This window comes from Bison bison, unplaced genomic scaffold (genome assembly GCF_000754665.1).
Source record: "Bison bison bison isolate TAMUID 2011002044 unplaced genomic scaffold, Bison_UMD1.0 scf7180017864471, whole genome shotgun sequence".
In the NCBI taxonomy this organism is placed as follows: domain Eukaryota; kingdom Metazoa; phylum Chordata; class Mammalia; order Artiodactyla; family Bovidae; genus Bison; species Bison bison.
This window is the reverse complement of record NW_011495032.1, coordinates 31952006-31973284: the sequence shown is the minus strand read 5'-3', so window position 1 is coordinate 31973284 and position 21279 is coordinate 31952006. Positions and strand designations below refer to the sequence as shown.

The 21279-nt window shown below is 40.3% G+C and overlaps 1 protein-coding gene across 1 annotated transcript in view; it reads right to left on the bottom strand.

Moving 5' to 3' along the window:
- UNC80 (unc-80 homolog (C. elegans)) overlaps window positions 1–21279 on the bottom strand; it is a 230278-nt gene that overhangs the window by 79763 nt on the left and 129236 nt on the right. The window contains 5 exon segments of the mRNA XM_010861283.1: window positions 245–426; window positions 1997–2135; window positions 4083–4190; window positions 11944–12144; window positions 15336–15436. Of these exon segments, the coding sequence (XP_010859585.1) occupies window positions 245–426; window positions 1997–2135; window positions 4083–4190; window positions 11944–12144; window positions 15336–15436 (731 nt within the window).

Below are 21279 nucleotides of genomic sequence, written 5' to 3'. Positions count from 1 at the left end.
AGGTTTACTTATAAAACCAGAGAAGGGGAAAAAAGAAGCATCTCTTGGGCCATACACTGTGGATTTGAAGTTGCAGGATTGAAATGAACCTTGGGTTGGGTTTGCTAATTCCCATGTGAGAAGTGTGTGTGTATGTGCGCGCGCCCGCACACGCATGCTCACTCATGTCGGACTCTTTGCAATTCTATGGACTGTAGCCCGCAGGCTCCTCTGTCCATGGGATTATCCCAGAAGTATCCCTCACCTTAAAAATCTGCTGTGCTCCCTCTTCCATCCGGGGCCAGACCTGATAGCGAAACCTCCAGAGTGTGTGGAACTTAAGGACGGCATTCAGTCTCTGCACGGTCTCTGGATGGTGAAACTCTGACGTCAGCATATCGGACACAGCTTCGGGGACTTTCACCGCACACAACAGGAACATGGCCGCTAAAGACAGTCAACAATCCATCAGCTACACATCTTTTAAGCTGTATGATTCCTGGGGATGAGGGGAAGGAGGAAACTGCTTCTGTCTCTTGAAAACGACTACTGAGCTATACAGCCAGGCCACCAGCACTAGCCAAAGAAAACCCCGTTTCATCCACTGGAAACCAGGCACCATCCTTTGTACCACCCACAATCTTCTAATATCTGATGTGAGGGCAGTGATAGCATGACATTGCAGTAGAAATCTCATTTTAAGCAACCTTTCCCTTGGCTCACAGTGAAAAGTGAATGTCAGAGGAAGCTAATGAAAAAAGGAAATTACATGCTGAAATATCCTTTTCAGGAAATGTCTAGAGTCATCTCAGAGTAACCCTAGGATGGTACACAAAATGTCCATTAAAGTTACATGTTATATTAACAATAAAATTCAAAAGGTAGACTCTATTAGAAATGTCTACCCTTCCAAGAGGTAGAATAGATTGAGAAACCAACAGAGAATTTATGAAACATAATATCACTGTTGTTTTTTAATTTGGGGAAAGCCAAATACTAGGAAGAGAAAGGTCATTCCATGGTAAGTTACAAAGTCAATGAATAATGAGAAAAAAAAGAGTACATTCTATAGCATAGACAGAGAAGCCAGTGTCAATTGTAAAAATATTATTTAAAATTTCCCTTGTACTTTCCCCCACATCCTCAAGATATGCTCAGCCAACTCTTACGATAACTGGGGCTGTCACATCTCTGAAACTGATCTTGGCCAAGTCCCTTAACTTCTAAGTCTGTGTTTCTCTATTGGTAAAACATCAATAATGATGATGATGATGATGATGTAGCTGCCTCCAAATGTCTTGTTAGAATAAAATATAATAATATATGAAAAAATGCTTTGTGACATCAAAAGTACTATATATGCATAGTTTATAGAAGGTTTCCTGGGAAATTTAAAAATTGCCACCTCTGAGAAAGAGGACTGGGAGTCATGGAATAGAGGGTGACGGTTTTAAATTTCATACACTTTTACATTATTTGAATTTTTACTATGTATTTTTCAATTAAAGTAACCATACAAAATTAAAGGAATATGCACAAAAAGTGGAAAATGATGAAGAATCCAGATTTTTGCCTCTACCATTTACTAGCTACATGGCTTTGGACACATCACGTAAATTTTAGACATTTGTTTCAATACTGTAATTTGAACACAGAACATGACTTACCTAAGAGTTAATAAAATTAACGATGGTAGTTCATGGTCAGTCTGGGAAATCACAACACACACAAAAGAACCTTTTGTGAAATACAGTGAAGATGTAGGTTCTGGGGGAGATCATTGTAATTTTTAACATCCTGGGACAGACATGCTGCCTTTGTGCAGACTACACAGGAACATGAACAGTGTATACAGAGAGCCTAGGCCTGTTTCCCTTTAGTGCACGGCTCTGTTTAGAGATCCAGCCACTGCTACCAATGTGACCTCAGCGTGAAGATGGAATGAATGTGCCTTGCTGTTGTTGAGACACTGGGATGAATGGCAGCAGGACCAGGGTCCTGGGGGGCCTATCTTTACCTGCCGCCCCCGCCATATGCTCATCCATGCTGAGCAGGAGCTCCCAGGCAGCTGGCTGGATGTCTCCATACATCTCCTCTGTCAGAATTGGTGCGGCCTTGATCAGTAGAGATAAGGGAGCAGGCGACAGGCTCATCACCTGCAAAAAGATGGAAATGATGTCTTAAAACCATCGAAGACACTGGTTGTTGTCCTCTGGAAAGTTAAGTGTCGCTTCTCTCTCCATTTTCCTTAAATGACCTTAAAATACTTTTTAAAGTGGGAACATATCTGGCATGATGTATAGTAAGTAAGCTTTATACCCTATTAGTTGATGTATAATTGTCCCAAATTATATTATTTTAAAACACTTTTACCACAAAAGTAATTTGTAACCACCTAGGGAGTAAACTCGGAGAAGGCAATGGCACCCCACTCCAGTACTCTTGCCTGGAAAATCCCATGGATGGAGAAGCCTGGTAGGCTGTAGTCCATGGGGTCACTAAGAGTCGGGCACGACTAAGCGACTTCACTTTCACTTTTCACTTTCATGCATTGGAGAAGGAAATGGTAACCCACTCCAATATTCTTGCCTGGAGAATCCCAGGGACAGAGGAGCCTAGTGGGCTGCCGTCTGTGGGGTCGCGCAGAGTCGGACACGACTGAAGCGACTTAGCAGCAGCAGCAGGAGGGACTAAACTGTAGAATAAGTACAACTCTCTGAGAAAAAAGGATTTTAGTCAGTAAATCTTTGTGTTAAAAGTCCAGTGGACCTTCACAGCATCTTATTTTCCTTCCTATCAGGAATGATTTCCACTGAAAGCTGTGAGCAGCCTCTAATTTATAAAGGAGTTCCATTCAGAAAGTTAGTTTTCTAAGCCAGTGAACTTGGATGGTATTTCTCCTTCAAAATATTATACAGTGTGGTTATTAGTCCAGGTTAGCCCACAAAATACTATTTAATTCATTATTATAAATAACTGAGGTAAAAAATGTCAGTTTGGGGCAAGCCTGTCTTTAGCCATCATTTAAAACACTTTCTAGAAAAACATGAAATTTTTTTCTCTCTTCCCCTGGAAAATGTATTATGATTTAGAGTTCAGGTTGTAATAACAACATAACTTTGTGAAGCCCTGGATAAGTAGGTAAGTGTACTGTCTCTTTTAATTCATGCAGTGATCCTTTGAGATGGGTCCAGTGTTGCTGCTGCTGCTGCTGCTAAGTCGCTTCAGTCGTGTCTGACTCTGTGCGACCCCATAGACGGCAGCCCACCAGGTTCCCCCATCCCTGGGATTCTCCAGGCAAGAACACTGGAGTGGGTTGCCATTTCCTCCTCCAATGCATGAAAGTGAAAAGTGAAAGTGAAGTCGCTCAGTTGTGTCCGACCCTCAGCGACCCCATGGACTGCAGCCTTCCAGGCTCCTCCATCCATGGGATTTTTCCAGGCAAGAGTACTGGAGTGGGGTCCCACTGCCTTCTCCGGGATCCAGTGTTAAAATCCCCATTTTAGAGATCAAGCAACTAAAACTAAGGGAAATTAACTTGCCCAAGGTCCCAGAGCCAGAGCAGCAGGTATAGGATCTGAACCCAGATTGTCTCATTCCAAGACCTGTGAGCATCACTACCACAGACTGGTAGGAAGCTGGCTCCACTAGAGTGGAAAGAGGCATGGTTCTAACCAAGCTTCCTTGTCTTTAGGGAAGTTGGCTGTCTAGCAAGAAGGGATATTTTTTTTCTTGTATACTTGGTAGCACTCTTTCTCACCAAATTAGAGGGGGCTGTTATGCCAACACTGTGCCAATTGGCATTGTATATCCCAAATTTTTGTTGTTGTTGTTCAGTTGCTCAGTCATGTCCAGCTCTTTGCAACCCCATGGACTGCAGCACGCCAGGCTTCCCTGTCCTTCACTATCTCCTGGAGATTGCTCAAACTCATGTCCATGGAGTCAATGATGTCATCCAACCATCTCGTCTTCTTTTGCACCCTTCTCCTCCTCCCTTCAATCTTTCCCAGCATCAGGGACTTTTCCAAACATTAGTAATAAGGATATCTGAAGTTCCCTCCCTATTCCTGCTTCATGAATGTTTTCAAACCATGTATTAATACCTGTAGTCTAATATATTTCAGCATCCCAGAGTCCTTCTTCCCCTCCAGGTTGGCATCTGAAACTCTCTTCTTCAGAGAAGGTGTTCTCAGGCATGATTTATCTGAGCACTGGAAAGAACATGAGACAGATGACAAAGCGTGTTGTGCACTCTTAAAATCCAGCAATGCTGTTTTCCCCCAGTTCTCCAGATAACCACTTCTAACGCACCAGATGATGTAAGGCCTTTTAATGGGTCAGCACTTTCTGAAAGCGATAAAAGCAGTTAAGTTAGTTATGAAAAGGCCACTTAGAGATGTTTAGCAACACACTCCTCTTTTACCACTGAGGAGACCAGGATCCAGAGAGGTGGAGTAGCTTGCTGTGCTAAATCGCTTCAGTAGTGTCCAACTCTGTGCGACCCTATGAACTGTAGCCTGCCAGGCTCTTCTATCCATGGGACTTTCCAGGCAAGAATATTAGAGTGGATTACCATATCCTTCTCCAGGATCTTCCCGATCCAGGGATCAAACCAGTGTGTCTTACATCTAGTCTGCACTGGCAGGTGGGTTCTTTGCCACTAGTGCCACCTGGGAAGCCCATAGAGTAGCTTGACCAAACTGCGAAGCTGGTTATTAGCAGAATAAGGAAAGGACAGGCTCTCCCGACTTCCATTTCAGGGCTAATTATATTTCCACCAAGCTGTTAAAAGCACAAATCTTCTAAAATATTGTGAGTTAAAATCCACTCTCTCTAATAGTCCCTCTAAAGGGTTGGATGCTACAAGTCAATCAATTGGAAGAGAAAATATTTCACAGGGAAGTGTTAGAAAGTGAAAGGTAAAAGACCCATCAAGGAAATATGAGTTCATAATCATCTATCATCCAGGTAAAGTGTTTTTTTTTTTAATCATAGTTGTCTATATGAGACAGCAGCTCTTCTTTCAAACCATCCCCTCAACCAGCTTAAAATAGCCCTGACTCACTAGCACTCACACAGAGGAGACAATTTCTTCCCCTGACTCTGTACATGACAAAGAATGGAGTGGACAGTGCAGCTGGAAGGATGGTCACTCTGATGTTGGCAGGTCCTTGTTTATTTATCCTGAGTCCTCTATTTTTGCACTCCAGGCTGTGCAAAAAGGGAATCCATCCCTTTGCACAGTATAAGGGCTCATTTGTTTTTCCAGTGCCATGTCAATGAAACACTCTCTCCCTCGATGCCAAGGGAAAAAAAATGAACTCCTTAAGAATTTTTGAACAGAGCTTCACAGTGTTACAGATGGAAATATTTTGAAAGAAAAAGCAAAGCTGAAACTACATGCATGTTTCAAGAAAGTCTTTCAAAACTGACAAAAAGACCCAAGACAATGCATCTATTATGTGATTGGTATGGAATGAACTTTTAAAGGAATCTACTTGGAAACAAATGAACCAGAGCTCTCGTTGTGTTTTCTAAAGATTAAAAAAAAGTGGAGGCATATACTTGGGAACACATATCATTTGGGGAGAGAAATTCTGCATTGCTTTTTTTCCCCTTGTGAAAGTAAAAGCAATATGTAATATAAATATTGTGCCTGTTTTATATAATTTTAAAGCTATTCTAAAATCATATATGGCAATCATTTTCCATATAAATGTAGCAGTATATCTGATTTACTTTTTTTAAAGTCAAGGTATTCAAAAAGCAGCAACTTTCTGCTTTTATTCTATTTATAAAAAACACATGCAAATTGCAGAATACCTGGAAAATACAGAAAAACTATGAAGAAAGAAACCAAAATCTCCATAATACCCAACTCAGGGATGGTCATTGTTTGATTTCTTTCAGACTTTTGTCCCCCTACACAGCAAAGCTGTGATGATGCTATGTATGTGGCACAAAGTTTTGTTTTTAACTTTTTATTTTGTATCGGGGTATAGTCGATGAACAATGTTGTGAGAGTTTCAAGTACACTGTGAAGGGACTCAGCCATACATACACATGTCCATTCTCTTTCAAACTCCCCTCCCATCCAGAATGAGTGGCACACAGTTTTAAACATTTCATTTCATTATGATAGTATGATGATGATTTCCCCAGGTCATTACAGTTCTTTTAAAATATGGTTTTTTAATTTTTAGAATATTTTATTGCTTTCTCCTTTGGCTGGACATTTTGTCCTTTCAGGGTTACTTCTGAATAATACTTTTGATTAATTTATGGGAATTTTAACCAGGCAGATAAAGAAAAATACTCAGAAGAAAAAGGACAAACATTTATGTCTCTCACACTCTGGGACATGTAGACTTCTGTTTAATCCTGTCTGCTGGGGACAGAGGGTATAAGTCAAGCTTCTCAGGTATCAGATATGTAGTATCCCAGCATGCATGCTTAAGCATGGTGTGTTCTGCCAGCTTCAAGATAATTAGGGTGTTTGTTATAGTGGAAAGGGAAGGGAATTGGAAAGGCTTTTACACTAGGGTGATGGACTAATAACTCTCCTTAAGTGTCCTGTTTGGGCCTAAAAGATAGATATTAAAGATGGGTACACATGTGAGGGGCATTTCAGTATATTACATGAGGTTCCTGAAGTCCTATACCGGTGTGACTCTGATTCAGACTAACAAAGTTATCATCAGTTGCTTTTTGATTTGGTAACTTGTTGTAGGAGACTAGTTTTGAAGGCATCTGTTTGTTATTAGTAGGGGCTTCCCAGGTGGCTCATTGTTAAAGAATTTGCCTGAAATGCAGGAGATGCAGGTTTGATTCCTGGGTCAGGAAGATCCCTTGGAGTAGGAAATGGTAACTCACTCCAGTATTCTTGCCTGGAAAATCCCATGGACTGAGGAGCCTGGCAGGCACAGTCCGTGGAGTCAGAAAGAGTAGGACATGACTTAGCGAGTAAAAAACAACAAACAAACAACCTTTTATTTGCATGATGCATGATAAGTCACTTCAGTTGTGTCCAACTCTGTCTGACCCTATGGACCGTAGCCCAACAGGCTCCTCTGTCCATGGGATTCTCCAGGCAAATACTGGAGTGGGTTACCATTTCCTTCTCCAACCTTTTATTTACCTCTCCTTTTAAACTGAAAGGAGAAAAAAATGTTTTATCCACTCCAATTACCTCTTTAGGTGGCTCAGAGGTTAAAGCATCTGCCTGCAATTCAGGAAACATGGGTTCGATCCCTGGGTTGGGAAGATCCCCTGGAGAAGGAAATGGCAACCCACTCCAGTATTCTTGCCTGGAGAATCCCATGGACGGAGGAACCTGGTGGGCTACAGTCCACGGGGTCACAAAGAGTCAGACATAGCAAGTACTAATTGAACATGTACTCTATTTAGAACATAGCATTAGACAAGGTACGGATATATAGGAAAAATAAAAAAATTCTTTGGTGAATTTACCTTTAGGTGAAAGTGATATATAACAAGGTTAGAAGTGCACTAACCAGGCTAATGGAACATAGTGAGGCTTTGAGCACTGAAATGAAGATTAGCATATTGATCAGAGTTAGAAGGGTTACAAAATGTAGTAGCTGCCATAAATATATTCTGCCATAAAAACCGATTAAAAAGGAAACAGGAATGAAATACCAATTGCTCTTAGTCTTGATTTTAATCAGAACCACTGCTTTTAGTCTTGATTTATGGCCTATTCTGTTTTCATCTGGGCTCTGGAAATGTGCACATTGTTCATTTATGTGACAAATTCAGAACAGGCAAATGGAAACATCATGAGAAAATGAAAAGAAAAAGCTTGAACAGGAGGCTGGCATTTTGGAAATATAATGTTTATCACTGAAGACTCAATACATCTTTTTAGCTCTCCATTGGCATGACTAATTTAAATGTGTTAAGGTTAGGGAACATTTACCCTTGTTTCCTTTCCCTTTCCCTTTCAGAAATGTGGGATTTCCCTCGTGGCTCAGACGGTAAAGAATCTGCCTGCAATGTGGGTTCTATCCCTGGGTTGGAAAGATCCCCTGGAGAAGGGAACGGCTACCCACTCTAGTATTCTGGCCTAGAGAATTCCATGGACAGAGGAGCCTGGCAGGCTACAGTCTGTGGGGTTGCAGAGTCGGACATGACTGAGCGACGTTCACTTACACTCACTCTTCAGAAATGTGAGCAATCTGTAAGGTTGGTAACATTTTCTGCTGCTTCGGGCTGCTTTGTCCTTCATGGCCCAGAAGTGGAGGGCATTCAATGAAACATGCTAGAACCCTAAAGCCCACTCGCTCATTCAATATTATTGTCCCTTTGCTATAGTGAGGTTCTCTGTTAGGTATTACACAGAATACAAAATGTGTAAGACTGCCTCAGTTCTCGAGAAGTTTTATAATTAAGTGGCAGAAGATAAATAGGGGTGTGAGTAGCCCCATTTTGTAGGCAGAGGGATCTTAAAAGCTCTCAGTGCTATATCACAGGATGAAGACTAAAATCCTTCCCACAGCCTCAGAGGACAAGAGCACAGACGACCGCAGTACATAATGAGGCTGCACAAGCAAGCAGAGAGCAGGCCAGGTTGAACCTCGTCCTCAGCCTTGGTGCTCCCTCTTCTCTCTGGTTGGAGAGTTCTGTATTCAGTTAACATCTGGGCATCCTTCAGCCAAAACTCATCTGTCACTTTATTGGAGATACTGCCTTATCTCCCCCGATAAGTTCAAAGTCTCATTCATAAGATCTCTCAGTACAGAGTTTTCTCCTTTATTGTGCTTATCCTGCTGCAATTTTACACCAACTTAGGGATGCTTAGTTGATTAATTTCTGTCTCTCAGCTAGACTGTGTGCATCATACAAGGACAGTGCCATATCTCTGTGGCCATTATTATATCTAGCCCACAGTATGGACTCAGTATGGTCCATAAAGTCTTTAAAATTTGTTGAATAAACACATGGATTGATGGATGAATTAATGAATGAATAATTGAATGAATAATATGAAAAGCAGAATAAAACACCATTATAGTTTAGAGGAAGAAGGGAACAAAAAAATGAAATTAATCATCCACCTGCAATGTCCTGTGGTGAACACTAGGGAGATCAGAAAAGGTTTCAAAGAGGAGGTGGCACTTGAATTGGATCTTGAAGGATGTTTGGGTTCAGCCACATATAGATTACAGGTGAAGATATGACTGGAGCAAAGGTATGGAAGAAATCTCAGCGTGTACATGATGAACAATGAACATTAATTTAGTTTGGTGTATTTTTATAATTTTCAACATATTTTATAGGTTTTCTTACACAGGTAAGGGAGTTTTTATAGGAAGGATAGCTTATCTAAATAAGTTTTCTTTGGATGTAGTATCATTTATGTTTGAGATACATACATGCACAAATATGTATATATATGTTTATAGATAGGTATGTATACATATACATTTCAAACATAAATGACATGTCCATATATATGTATACATGTATAAGAATATATGCACATATATATTTTTCTTTTTATGTCATCATTTAGCAGTTTATGTAATTTTCCCGCCTGATCTTTCCTTAGAATCTGTGTTTTCCGAATATCATGAGATGTAAGAGAGTTTAATTGAAAAAGCCCTGACTTTGATAATCCATGTTCCTAAACTAAAGGCTAGCTGAATATGTTCTAGATATTGTGGACAATGGGATTGTGGACAATCCCATCTTTTTTAACTTCAATGTTTTCATCTGTAAAATGGAGTGAAGAGTATCTACTGAACAAGATTTGTAAGAATTTAAAAGTACATTGTCAATGATGTATAGTTTGTCATACACATGTTTCAGAAAAAACACTAAAAGGTCATATCCCAGAAGGGAAATTATCACATTTATGAGATGTACAAGATATACAATTTTTTCTTTAGGAGCTCTTGTATTAGCCAAAATCACTTCCTTGTACTTGCATACTTTAAAAAGAGTTGGACTATAAAGAAAGCTAAACACAGAAAAATTGATGCTTTTGAACTGTGGTGTTGGAGAATACTCTTGAGAGTCCCTTGGACTGCAAGTAGATCCAACCAGTCCATCCTAAAGGAGATCAGTCTTGGGTGTTCATTGGAAGGACTGATGTTGAAGCTGAAACTCCAATACTTTGGCCACATGATATGAAAAACTGACTCATTTGAAAAGACCCTGATGTTGGGAAAGATTGAGGACAGGAGGGGAAGGGGACAACAGAGGATGAGATGGTTGGATGGCATCACCGACTCAGTGGACATGAGTTTGGGTAAACTCCGGGAGTTGGTGATGGACAGGGAGGTCTGGTGTGCTGTGGTTCATGGGGTCACAAAGAGTCAGACAGGACTGAGTGATTGAACTGAACTGAATTAAATAAATCCCTTTTTCGAATGCTAAAGCATTACAAATTGCTATACAACTCAACTGTGCAGTTTTGTTATTGCGTATATTCTCTAGTTTGATTTGCATTTTATTGCCACCCTTCCACCTTACCAAACTTGGCTCACAAACTCTTTAGTAGAAAGATCCTCTGCTCCACTTACTTATTTTTTGTTTCTCCAAGGATATCTGGCCTCATATTATGCCAACAGCAGGTGCCCAATGAACACTCACTGAGATGAATAGGTATTATATAAAAATCTTTTGGCAAAACCACTTGGGAGAAGCAGCTGCAGACGCGGCCAGCAGCACACAGTGGCCATCATGCCTTCTCGGGGGCAGGTGGGTAACTCAGGGCTTCCCTGGCAGGAGCACGGCAACCCTGGTAACTGTCTTCATCTTCAGCCAGCTCAGCTGTCCAATTGTCAGGAAAGTACAGCTGAATACTGAGAAAATGTAATCACTTCTCGAAGATGTTTCCTTTAGTCTGATTTGACTCTATTATTTGTCAGTGAAAAGTTGGGCTATTTATTACTTATTTCTTAAGATAAAACTGTATCAGTTTCCTGTTACTGCAAAAAAAAAAAAAAAAGGACCACAATCTTTTTGGCAAAAAAATAGCACAAATATTATTTTGGCAAAAAATAAAAAATGATTTTAACAGTTTTCTAGGTCAGAAGTTGAAAATGGACCGGCAGGACTGTGTTCCTTCTGGGGAAATCATTCACTTCCTTGTCCTCTCCAGCTCCTAGAGGCTGCCTAGGCTCACTACCCTGCCTGACTTCTGCTTCTATTGTCGCAACTCCATCTCTGACTATGTTAGGCCCACTTGGATAATCCAGAATAATCTCCTATTATATGATTCTTGATTTATTCACCCAGGCAAGATCCCTTTTGCCAGGTGAGGTAACATATTCATGGTTCCAAGGATTAGAATTCAGATATCTTTAGGGGGACATTATTCTGCCTACCACAACAACTCATCAAAAACGCCCCTTTGAGTTTATATTTATTTGTCAAAATAAGACAAAACCCACAAAAAGAGTCTATATTTGCTCATGGACATGATGGCAAAGCACTTGTCTTTTCTGCACCAAAGAAATGGCAACACACTCCAGTATTCTTGCCCGGAGAATCCCAGGGACAGAGGAGTCTGGTGGGCTGCTGTCTATGGGGTCACACAGAGTCGGACACGACTGAAGTGACTTAGCAGCAGCAGCTTCTAAAGTGAAAGTTTTAGTTGCTCAGTCGCGTGCAACTCTGCGACACCATGAACTGTAGCCCACCAAGCTCCTCTGTCCATGGAATTCTCCAGGCAGGAATACTGGAGTGGGTTGCTATTCCCTACTCCAGGAGATCTTCCCAATCCAGGGACTGAACCGGGTCTCCTGCATTGCAGGCAGATTCTTTACCAGCTGAGCTCCCAGGGAGGCTACGCGTTGTCTATCTTTGCTCGAAACCACACAGACCTGTAGCCAGGTTTATACCACTGCAGTGGGCTGAAATTTGCATTTACAGAGAAAAGATTGTTAGGACATTTTTTCCCTCTCACTGGTATATACCGTGTGATCATTCACTCACCTCTTTCTGCTTCTTGCCCCGGAGAGCCACGTTGCTGATGCTGTTGCTCTCACGGAGGGAGTCCACAGTGTCTCCGTAGAGCAGCTTAATGGCCCTGACCAGCCGGGCACAGGAGCGGCTGTGGTGCAGGTAGCAGTGAGGGTGACAGTAGTCGATGTGGGTGCAGATGAAGCTCTGCTGGTTGCACAGCAAGATCATGACCTGGAACACAGACATCACTGAGGCTCAGCCAGGGCACAGGCCAATCGTGAGCCACGATGTGGGGTAGAACATGAAAAGTCAGAACGTCAACTCTCCTTAATGGGTCTTAAAATCACAGTAATTCCATGAGAGAACAGTAATTCCCACAAGAGAACAAAGACTTACAAGCCTTTATGTACTTGACTTCTTTTGCTCCCTGGATTCACACTTGACAGAAAGCTCTTTTTGAAACAATAAAAAGTTCAGTGATCTTCAAAAACTTGGAAGTGTATGATTCCCAGATATTTTCAAATGATTCCAAACTTAAAATATATTATTTTTTTCAGCTCTGATGTTGTAGAAGGAGCCCGTAGAAGAGCAGAAAATGATGAGAAGTTCCATCCCAAAGGATTTGGCTGGCCTTTGACAGCTGTGGGATGTCTTTAACTCCAGCCCACCTACATGGAACTTGAAAATATTTCTGTATCTTCCACCCTGGCCTCTAACCTTCAACTGGGCTTGAATCCACTGTAGAACTTCGTTTCCTCTGTCTACAAACAATTTGCTTTCAGCTTTGGGTTATTCTAGCTCCTCACTTGTGGCTTGATCTGGCTCAAATTCTCATATCTCCTAGACTTCCCAAATAGGATTCCAGAAAAGAACTCAGTTGATTTAAAGGATAGGGTTATTTTAAGAAAAGGAATGAAGGCCCTAGGGTTTAAAACTTCTTAAGTTGCTTTCCTAAAAAGGGAATAGCATTCCTAAAGATGCAAGTTTAGTCAAATCTGCATACAGTAATCTTTTGAATGATTCTGTCCTTCATGAAACTAGTTCCAACCCCAACACCTAACCTGTGAGGTGCCATATTGGATGCAGAACATAAAATAAGTCTACATGAATAAGACCAATCAGACCTACTAGGCAAGGATGCCATGCATTTCCTTGGAAGAAGAGGTCTGCTTACCATGAGACAAAGGTAAACAGTAAAAATGCACTCCTGTCAAAGTCATCTAACAATATCTCACACTCTTCAAAGTTTAAAAAATACAGGTTTTGTGTGAGCAGAATATCCAGATCTCTCTCAAGATTCATTGAAGATGCCCAACATTTCTGTTTATACTGATATGAGGCAGGGCACAAATAAGAACTGTAAGGTTTCCCTTGTTATTCTTGAACCTGGACAAAACCTGGTTCTTTGACTAACAAAACTGACAAACTTCTAGCAAGACTGATCAAGAAAAGAGAAAGCAAAGATATAACCTATCAATATCAGAAACAGTAAAGGCACATCACTGTAAATCCCACAGAATCTAAGATGATCTTAAGGGACTATATAAACATCTATTTGCTAATAAATGTGAATATTTGGATAAAATCAACAAATTTCTAGGGAAAAAAAATCAATCTGCTTAAACAGATCCCAGAAGAAACAGAAATCTGAATGATTTTAATCATATGACATGAATTAAATATATAATTAAAGACTTTCCTACAAAGAAATTTTTAGGTCTAGAAGGTTCACCAGTTATTTTGAAAAAATATCTCTGGTCTTAAACACAAACACTTCTAGAGGGCTAACATGGTACAGAAAACTAAAATGCATTATTGAATAAAACTGAAGCAATTCAGGACTTCCCTGGTAATGCCAGCAGATCAGAACACACCTGCCAATGAAGGGGACACAGGTTTAATCTCTTGTCCAGGAAGATTCACATGCCAGGGAGCAACTCAGTCCATGTGCACAACTACTGAGCCTGTACTCTAGAGCCTGCGCCAAAACTACTGAGGCCCGTGCGCCTGGACCTTGTGCTCTGCAACAAGAGAAGCTACCACAATGAGAAGTCAGCAAGTAGTCCCCAGTAGCCACAACTAGAGAAAGTCCGAGCAAAGCCATGAAGACCCAATCCAGCGCAGTCAAAAAATAAACAAACAATTAAAAAACGTGAAAATAAAATTGAAGAGATCTTAAATAAATAATGGAGCATAAGTTAAGGGAGGGTAGACCACTTTATACATTAGAAACTTAATAAAGAATTTCAATTCCTCAATTTTAACTATCTTTATATTCAATATAAGGCTGCTGTAGAAGCTTTTTTTATGGAAACTAACAAGGTTATTTTAATAGAAATGAATATAGCCAAGAATAGACCATGTCATCCTGAAGAAGAACAGAGCTAGAGGATTTACACTTAAGTGAGCGAAAGAAACCAGACACAACAGAGTACCTAGCATATGACATGCATTTCAAAAACAAACAACACTAATCTTCCATGTTAGGATAGTAGTTACCAGGAAGGGAGGGTAGCATTTGGCAGAGGGCCTGGGTAGGGCTTCTAAGGTACTGCTAATGTTCTTCGTGACTTGGTGGTGGTTACACAGATGTGTCTACTTTATGAGAATTTATTGAGCCGTGCACATAGGTTTTGTATGCTTTTTAATATGTAGGTGTGACTTAACTACAAAGTTGACTTTAAAAATAGTTATCTCAGAGATTCTCAAAATCAGCTGGTTCTGGGAATCAGCCAGTTTCAAGGGCTATCCCTGTACATACCAGGCAGTGTGACATACCAGGCAGCCCTTATCTGACCCTACTAGAAGTCAAATGAAAGAGGAGATGGAGACATTCCATAACTAACATCAATAACAGTGCTGCCAGTACCCTGCCAACTGTGGATCTTACATATTACTTCCTGAGCTTTCTCTTCCTTTCTTCATGCCCTTGAAGTACAACCTGTGTTTGGGACTCCCTCTTGCCTGTGCCCTCAGGAGAGCCCTTTGAGGTGTGACCTTAATCATAGAATCTCCATGTCCTGGTTTACAGTTTGGTAGAATGCAGACTCAAGACTGACACCATGATCTTGCTCTCAGCACTTGTGAAAACTTGTGTAAAACTGATCATGAGGCCTTGACTGTGTTACCCGAGTTCTCTCGACCACCAACCTGGCCTGGTCCCTCAGGGTTCTCCCTGACTGACTCACAAGCCAACCATAACAAAGGACCCTTGGTCTTAGATAAGGTTCAAATGAATACAGTCCAGCAGAAGACCCATCTTAGTGAGGATCCAGAGGTTCAGCTGAAATGTGAACATATAGATTTCTAAGAGGCTGAAATGGATGGATATTTTTAGTATAGTCTTTTGTCCTCTCTTCACAGATCTGCCCCCAGTGCCAAAAGAAATTGATCTCAGGGCTCTTTCTGAGACGCCTACTTACATGAAGCCATGACATGTTCCTGTGGTAATTTTCCTCCACGCCGGCTGTACTCATGCCCTCGGGCTCAATGCTGGGCTCACTTGCACTCCAAGGACTCCCTTCTTCAAAAGAAAAACACCAAGAAAGGTTGTACTGTTCTGTCTCCCTGGAGAGCACATTGCTACGGTATCATGGTCCATGCTTTTGAATCCTAGGGCACACTACCATGGCCAATGGGTTACAGGGCATAGCATTGACTTTAGTGGAGGAATATTAATAGGAGATGTTCCCTTTACCACCAGCTGAACCAGCAATTACAAAGACATTTATGATCTCTGTTACAGTGGCTTCCATTTTGAGACATGGGAGCAGAGGGAAAAAAAAAACAAAAAAACACAGAGCCAAGTCCTTGAATTGCTGAGATGAGCAAGTTATTGGTTGAGTGTGCCCAAACCCATTCCAGACTGCCCAGACCTCGCAGGTGTAGGTAAGTAGGGACACCAGCCAACCTGCAGTGGGCACAAAGGGTGTGTCACCTCCACTGGGACTGTGACCACAGCTAGTGTAACTGCTCTTCACACCAGCTGGCTTTGCTATCAGAGCTACTTCAAAGATGGGTGGTGCCTCAAAAAAACCAAGGGAATTTGGAAGTAAATGTGCCCAGTTGTGGATAACTCTTTGTCCAAATTCCTCTCTGAAGGAGACATGTCGCAGAAGTTCTTAGTATACTAGATATACTAGATAGTATACTTAGTATACTAGACAACAAAGCTTTGCGCTCCAATCTACCAGCTTTTCTGGATATTTTCTATGACAAAACTATGCCTCTAGCTTGGACAGTTTGACTTAACTGGTTAGGCTAAAGGGATCAATTTAAATAATTAATTCAAATAATGTTTTTCCCCAAACTAACTGATGATACTGTTACAGCTCAGATCTGAAACTAAAGATGGCATGAGGCTTTTTTTCTATTATGTTGTTGAAAAATAGGCTGAATCTCAATTAATGCATAAATTAGCTATTTTCAAAGGGAAGGGTGGGTAGGTGTAGAAACATTTTCTATTTTAAATTCTCTTTGATTAAACATACTCAGCTCCTATTTCAGCAGGCTAAATTGATAATTTATCCACATTCCCTGGGTAACTTCTAACTAACTTCTGAAATAACTTACTTATAAAGAAGAGCTTTCCATTTTGGTTTTCACACAGGGACTGAATGGCAAAGAATATGTACTTCAATTTTTACCTAACAAATTCTAGACAGCTGGTGAGTTCTACTGGCATGCACATTTAATCTTTTTCTTGTCTCTTAAGATGATGATCAGAGCCCATAGGACTAACATATTTTGGGATTCACAGTCTCTTTGGGTCCTATGGTGACAGTCTACAACTCTAATATCCTGATTGTATATAAATCTGATTCTCAGGAGTTTGATATACTTTATAATCATTCCTAATTTATCTTTAGAGCATCTTTTCACTGTGGTTAAGGAGCACACAGAATTATTCTTATTGGGTAACTGGGAAAAACAAATTCCCAAGAAGTTAAGTGACTTGCTGAAGGTCACTAATCATTAGGTGTAGACAATCTTTCCTTTCTAAAATTTTGGTTGTTTTCACTGAGAAAGAGAGACTTTATTTTACAGAGTACATTAAGTCAGCTTAACATCAAGAGAATGTCTACATTTTGCTTTAAAGGTCCTGTTCAGAAGTATAAAGGCATAAAGCATTTGGATCTCAAAAAAAAAAAAAATCTGTCGTCGTCACTAAAGTATTTTCTTTCCCTACTGTAGACTTTATATCCTCCCTGCTCAAGCTGTGGTCCTTGAACCAGCAGCATCAGTTTCACCACAAAGCTTGTTAAAAGGGCAGAATCTCAGCCTCCTATTTCAGAGATGCTGAATCAGATTCTGCGTTTTAACAAGCTCCCAGCTGACTCTGCACAGTAAGGTTGGAGCAGCCCTGCTCTGGAAGGCAACATCGTTTACAGACCCAGTGGGTACTCTAACCTACGACTCTGCCCTCCGACTATGGACCTGTGAGGAAATGGACTTGAGCTGTATGGGGATTTGGGCTCTGTCTTCCTACCCCCCACGTCCCTGCACACACCCACTCCTCTATGTTACCTAGGTCAGTGACAGTGTCCCTGCTTTGGGACAGCTGCAGCTCCTCAGCCTCAGACTCTGAGTCCTGCCGTGATAACTTGCTGCTCTTTAAGCTGCCGACCCGGCGAATGCTGGACAAGGAACCCCCCTTCTTCACCTGGAAACTGCGGGTTCCTTTAATCTGGAGCAGGCGGGAACCTCCTATCCTGATCTTCCTGCTGGGAACTGTATTAAAAGAATAAAATAGGGCTTTTTCCCCCTTAGTTCTCCCCAGTAAGCGTCAGAGCCAAGCTCTCCCCAACTTTGTCACTGAACAACCTCTTCTCTGCTGGTCTGGACAAGGAGCTTCTCCCAAGTGCCCAGCCAGGCAGCTTTGTTGGACGGGCAGGAGGCTGGGTCCACCAGGAAGGGCTGGTGCAGCTTCTTTCTTGGACACACAGCTCATCGGTGCTGGGAACAACCTGCTCTCTCTCTCTGGCCCAGAATTCACAAGCATGAGTGTGCCCTCACCATGGAGTCCTCCAAGACTGTTAGCATGTTGACATAGCATCATTGCTTGATTTCACAGAATCATCAGTCATGTGTTTTTGTCTTTTGAAATAGGACAGGCAGATTTATGTGAGTTTGGGAAACCCCATCATGGGAAACCCTTTCATTTGGGAATACCTCAATAAGAAATAAAAACAACAGTTGCTTCACTCTCCAACAATCAGCAGTGGGGTCCGCTCGGCTCCTCAGCAAAGGCACTAAAAGAACAGTTTTTTCAGTGGGGTGCTTTGGGTGAACACGAGTGTGAAATGGTTCCAGTTTCAATGCGCCTAGTGATTGCTCCTCTTAGTCAAAAGGTTGGGTGAGATATGAGTCCAAAGGTTGCAACACCCTGCACCAACCTTACAGTCTACATACACCAAGAAGAACATGCATTACTCCTCTTTAGTGTTCTGGAAGAAACAGTCATCAGTGAGGAAAATTAAAGGGTAAAAGAAACACGTTCAGCTAGAAACCTACTTTTCAATCAAAAGCATCCTTATTTCCCATAGTCATATCCACACCTCCTTCCTTTTCCTCTGAAGATCTGGGATTGTCACATACTGATACTGTAAGGGTGATTCTGAAAGTTCAGGGCTTCAAGTAATACTCAGGAAGGGGCTGTTTTTTTAAGTTTTCCTTCTTAAGACATGAACAAGATTTCTTACTAATTATGCAAGATACAGCTATTAATATTTTAGTCCCAATCAAGAAGATTGCATTTTAGTCTCAAGTTTCTTACCCATAGGAGAGTTAGTCTGTGACTGTGATAGAAGATTGTACCACTCCATAAAATGTTAATTAAGTATACACTTTTAGTGACATTTAAAGGAGCCTAGAAGATATCCTGTTGAATCATGTGAAATGTTTAATCTCTAATTTATACCCATGATTGAGAAAGACTAAAATTATCACCACTCAGCTGGCAATGGCTTCATGGAGCTCCCTGAACACATCTGGATAGAATTTCACATCCAGACAGAAGTTCTTGCAGCACAGTTGAATACATTCCATAAAGACCATAATGCTCAATTTTAGTAATAGCACAAACTCATCCACTGTATTTTTCAGTATTATTTTTAGGCACAATTGAGACTTTATGACTTATCTGAAATGCATTTGAAACAGAATATAGTTATTTTTAAAGACTATTAATACAATTATGTCAAAATAGACTGGGAAGTAGACAAAAAGATTAAAGAAAGAATTTAAAAATTTTACAGAGGCACACTTTGTCGTTCTTTGTTTGATTTCATGATATTTTTCTGCTTACAAATATAGTACAGTAACCCCAATTTAATATGCTGCAAAAAAATTTAACTTTGAGAACCCTGTTCTACTACCAAAGATAATTGGAAATATCATATAATTCAAAAAATAATATTCAGAATGGCATTGGTTATTTACAAAGGACATAATAGTTAGGATTCAGATTTGGTAAAGTACATCCATGACAATGAGAACTAATATTAAAGAAACAAATTCATCTATATTGGATAAAACATTGCTTTTCCCTTTTCTCTAACACGACATCATAGCAAGTCCTGCTGATGCAACACTTCCAAATACAGGATTCTGAAAGCCCCATCACCTATTCCCTGGATGAATATAACCAGCAAACTGTACTCTCTTACCTCTACTCATAGAGTTAGAATCATCTTTTAAATACATAATCACAAATACAAATATTATATCACTTTTCTGGTCAAAATCTCCCAACAACTATCTGACACATTTAAATAGAATTAAATTTCTGACCATATTTACAGACCCTATTTATTTGACCTTTGCTCAACCCCATCTTTTAACACTCTTCCTCCAACTCATTCTATTGCAACCATGTTGGCCTCCTTGCCCTTCTTCACATGCTCCCACGTTCCTGCATCAGAGCCTTGTTCTCAGTTATCTCTGTTTGGAAGACTTTCCTCTCAGCCCTTAGCATGACTGGATTCTTCACATCATGCAAGTCTCAGCTCAATGTCACTTGTGACTAGAATCCCTCCTACTCCAGGTCACTACCAATTCTCTGACTCTAACTTGATTTCCTCATACTATTTATCTCTACTTGAAAGTCCAGAATTTAATGTTATTCATCATTAGCTAATCTAAACTAAAATATACATGGGAAATTTCCCCTGTTTATTGCTATATTCTAGGAACCTGTAATAGTGCCTGGTATACAGCAGATGTTCAGTACATGATTACTGAGGAATCACACATGTCTTGGTATCTGTATTCTGGAAAGCCAGTCTTAGTTTGTATCTGGAATATGGATAAAATGATATCAGATCTTGCTCGGAGATTTTAGTTAAGACATTTTTCATTCTAAGGATGATTTCATATTAGTTTTCCTTTGTAGAATCCCAACTGTCCTCAGGTTGTTTATTTCAAGAACTGACATTTTTAGATGTTATACAAACAGATGGTGTGAAACTTTAAATACAATTTTAATAATCTGAGTTAGCAGGGTCCCTGCGGTCCCCGTTTTCACATCGGCTTTAGCATCTGGTATCAGCTTGTTAAAAGGATTAAGGAGTATTTAGGAACCTTTGAGAAGTTTCTTGCCAACTGGTAAAGGACATTTTATGAATATGTTCTCATTTTATTTATACTTCTAGCTTTCTGCTCTTAATTTATTAAATAGGTTCATATGATCCCATAGCCATTCTATGAGAAGAAAAATGCTTGTGCATTTGAACATTAAAGGCAATTTACATAAATGATAATCATGAAATTAATGTTCTTAAAAATTAATCTGAGATTTTATTTCTTAAAATGATATAGAATTTACTCTGCTGAAATGTAACCACGTCAGTATTAATGCTTTTTGCTTCAACTACTTTAAATAATAATTAGCATAATAATTTTGAGTGGGGAAAAAAGTCCCTGTAGGATATGTTTAAAATATGTAAGTTTCACAGAAACAGAATCACAGATATAGAGAACAGACTGGTGGTTTCCCAGGGAGAAGGAGTCGGGGGATGGAATGAGAGGCTGGGGTTAGCAGAGGTAAACTTTTATATATTTAATGGAAACACCAAGGTCTTTGCATACCACCGAGAACTATATTCAATATTCTGTGATAAACCATAATGGCCAGTCCAGGTTCGATGCATGATACTGGATGCTTGGGGCTAGAGCACTGGGACGACCCAGAGGGATGGTATGGGGAGGGAGGAGGGGGGAGGGTTCAGGATGGGGAACACATGTATACCTGTGGTGGATTCATTTTGATATTTGGCAAAACTAATACAATTATGTAAAGTTTAAAAATAAAATAAAATTAAAAAAAAAAAAGATATATGTACTCCTAAAAAAAAAAAAAGAAGTATT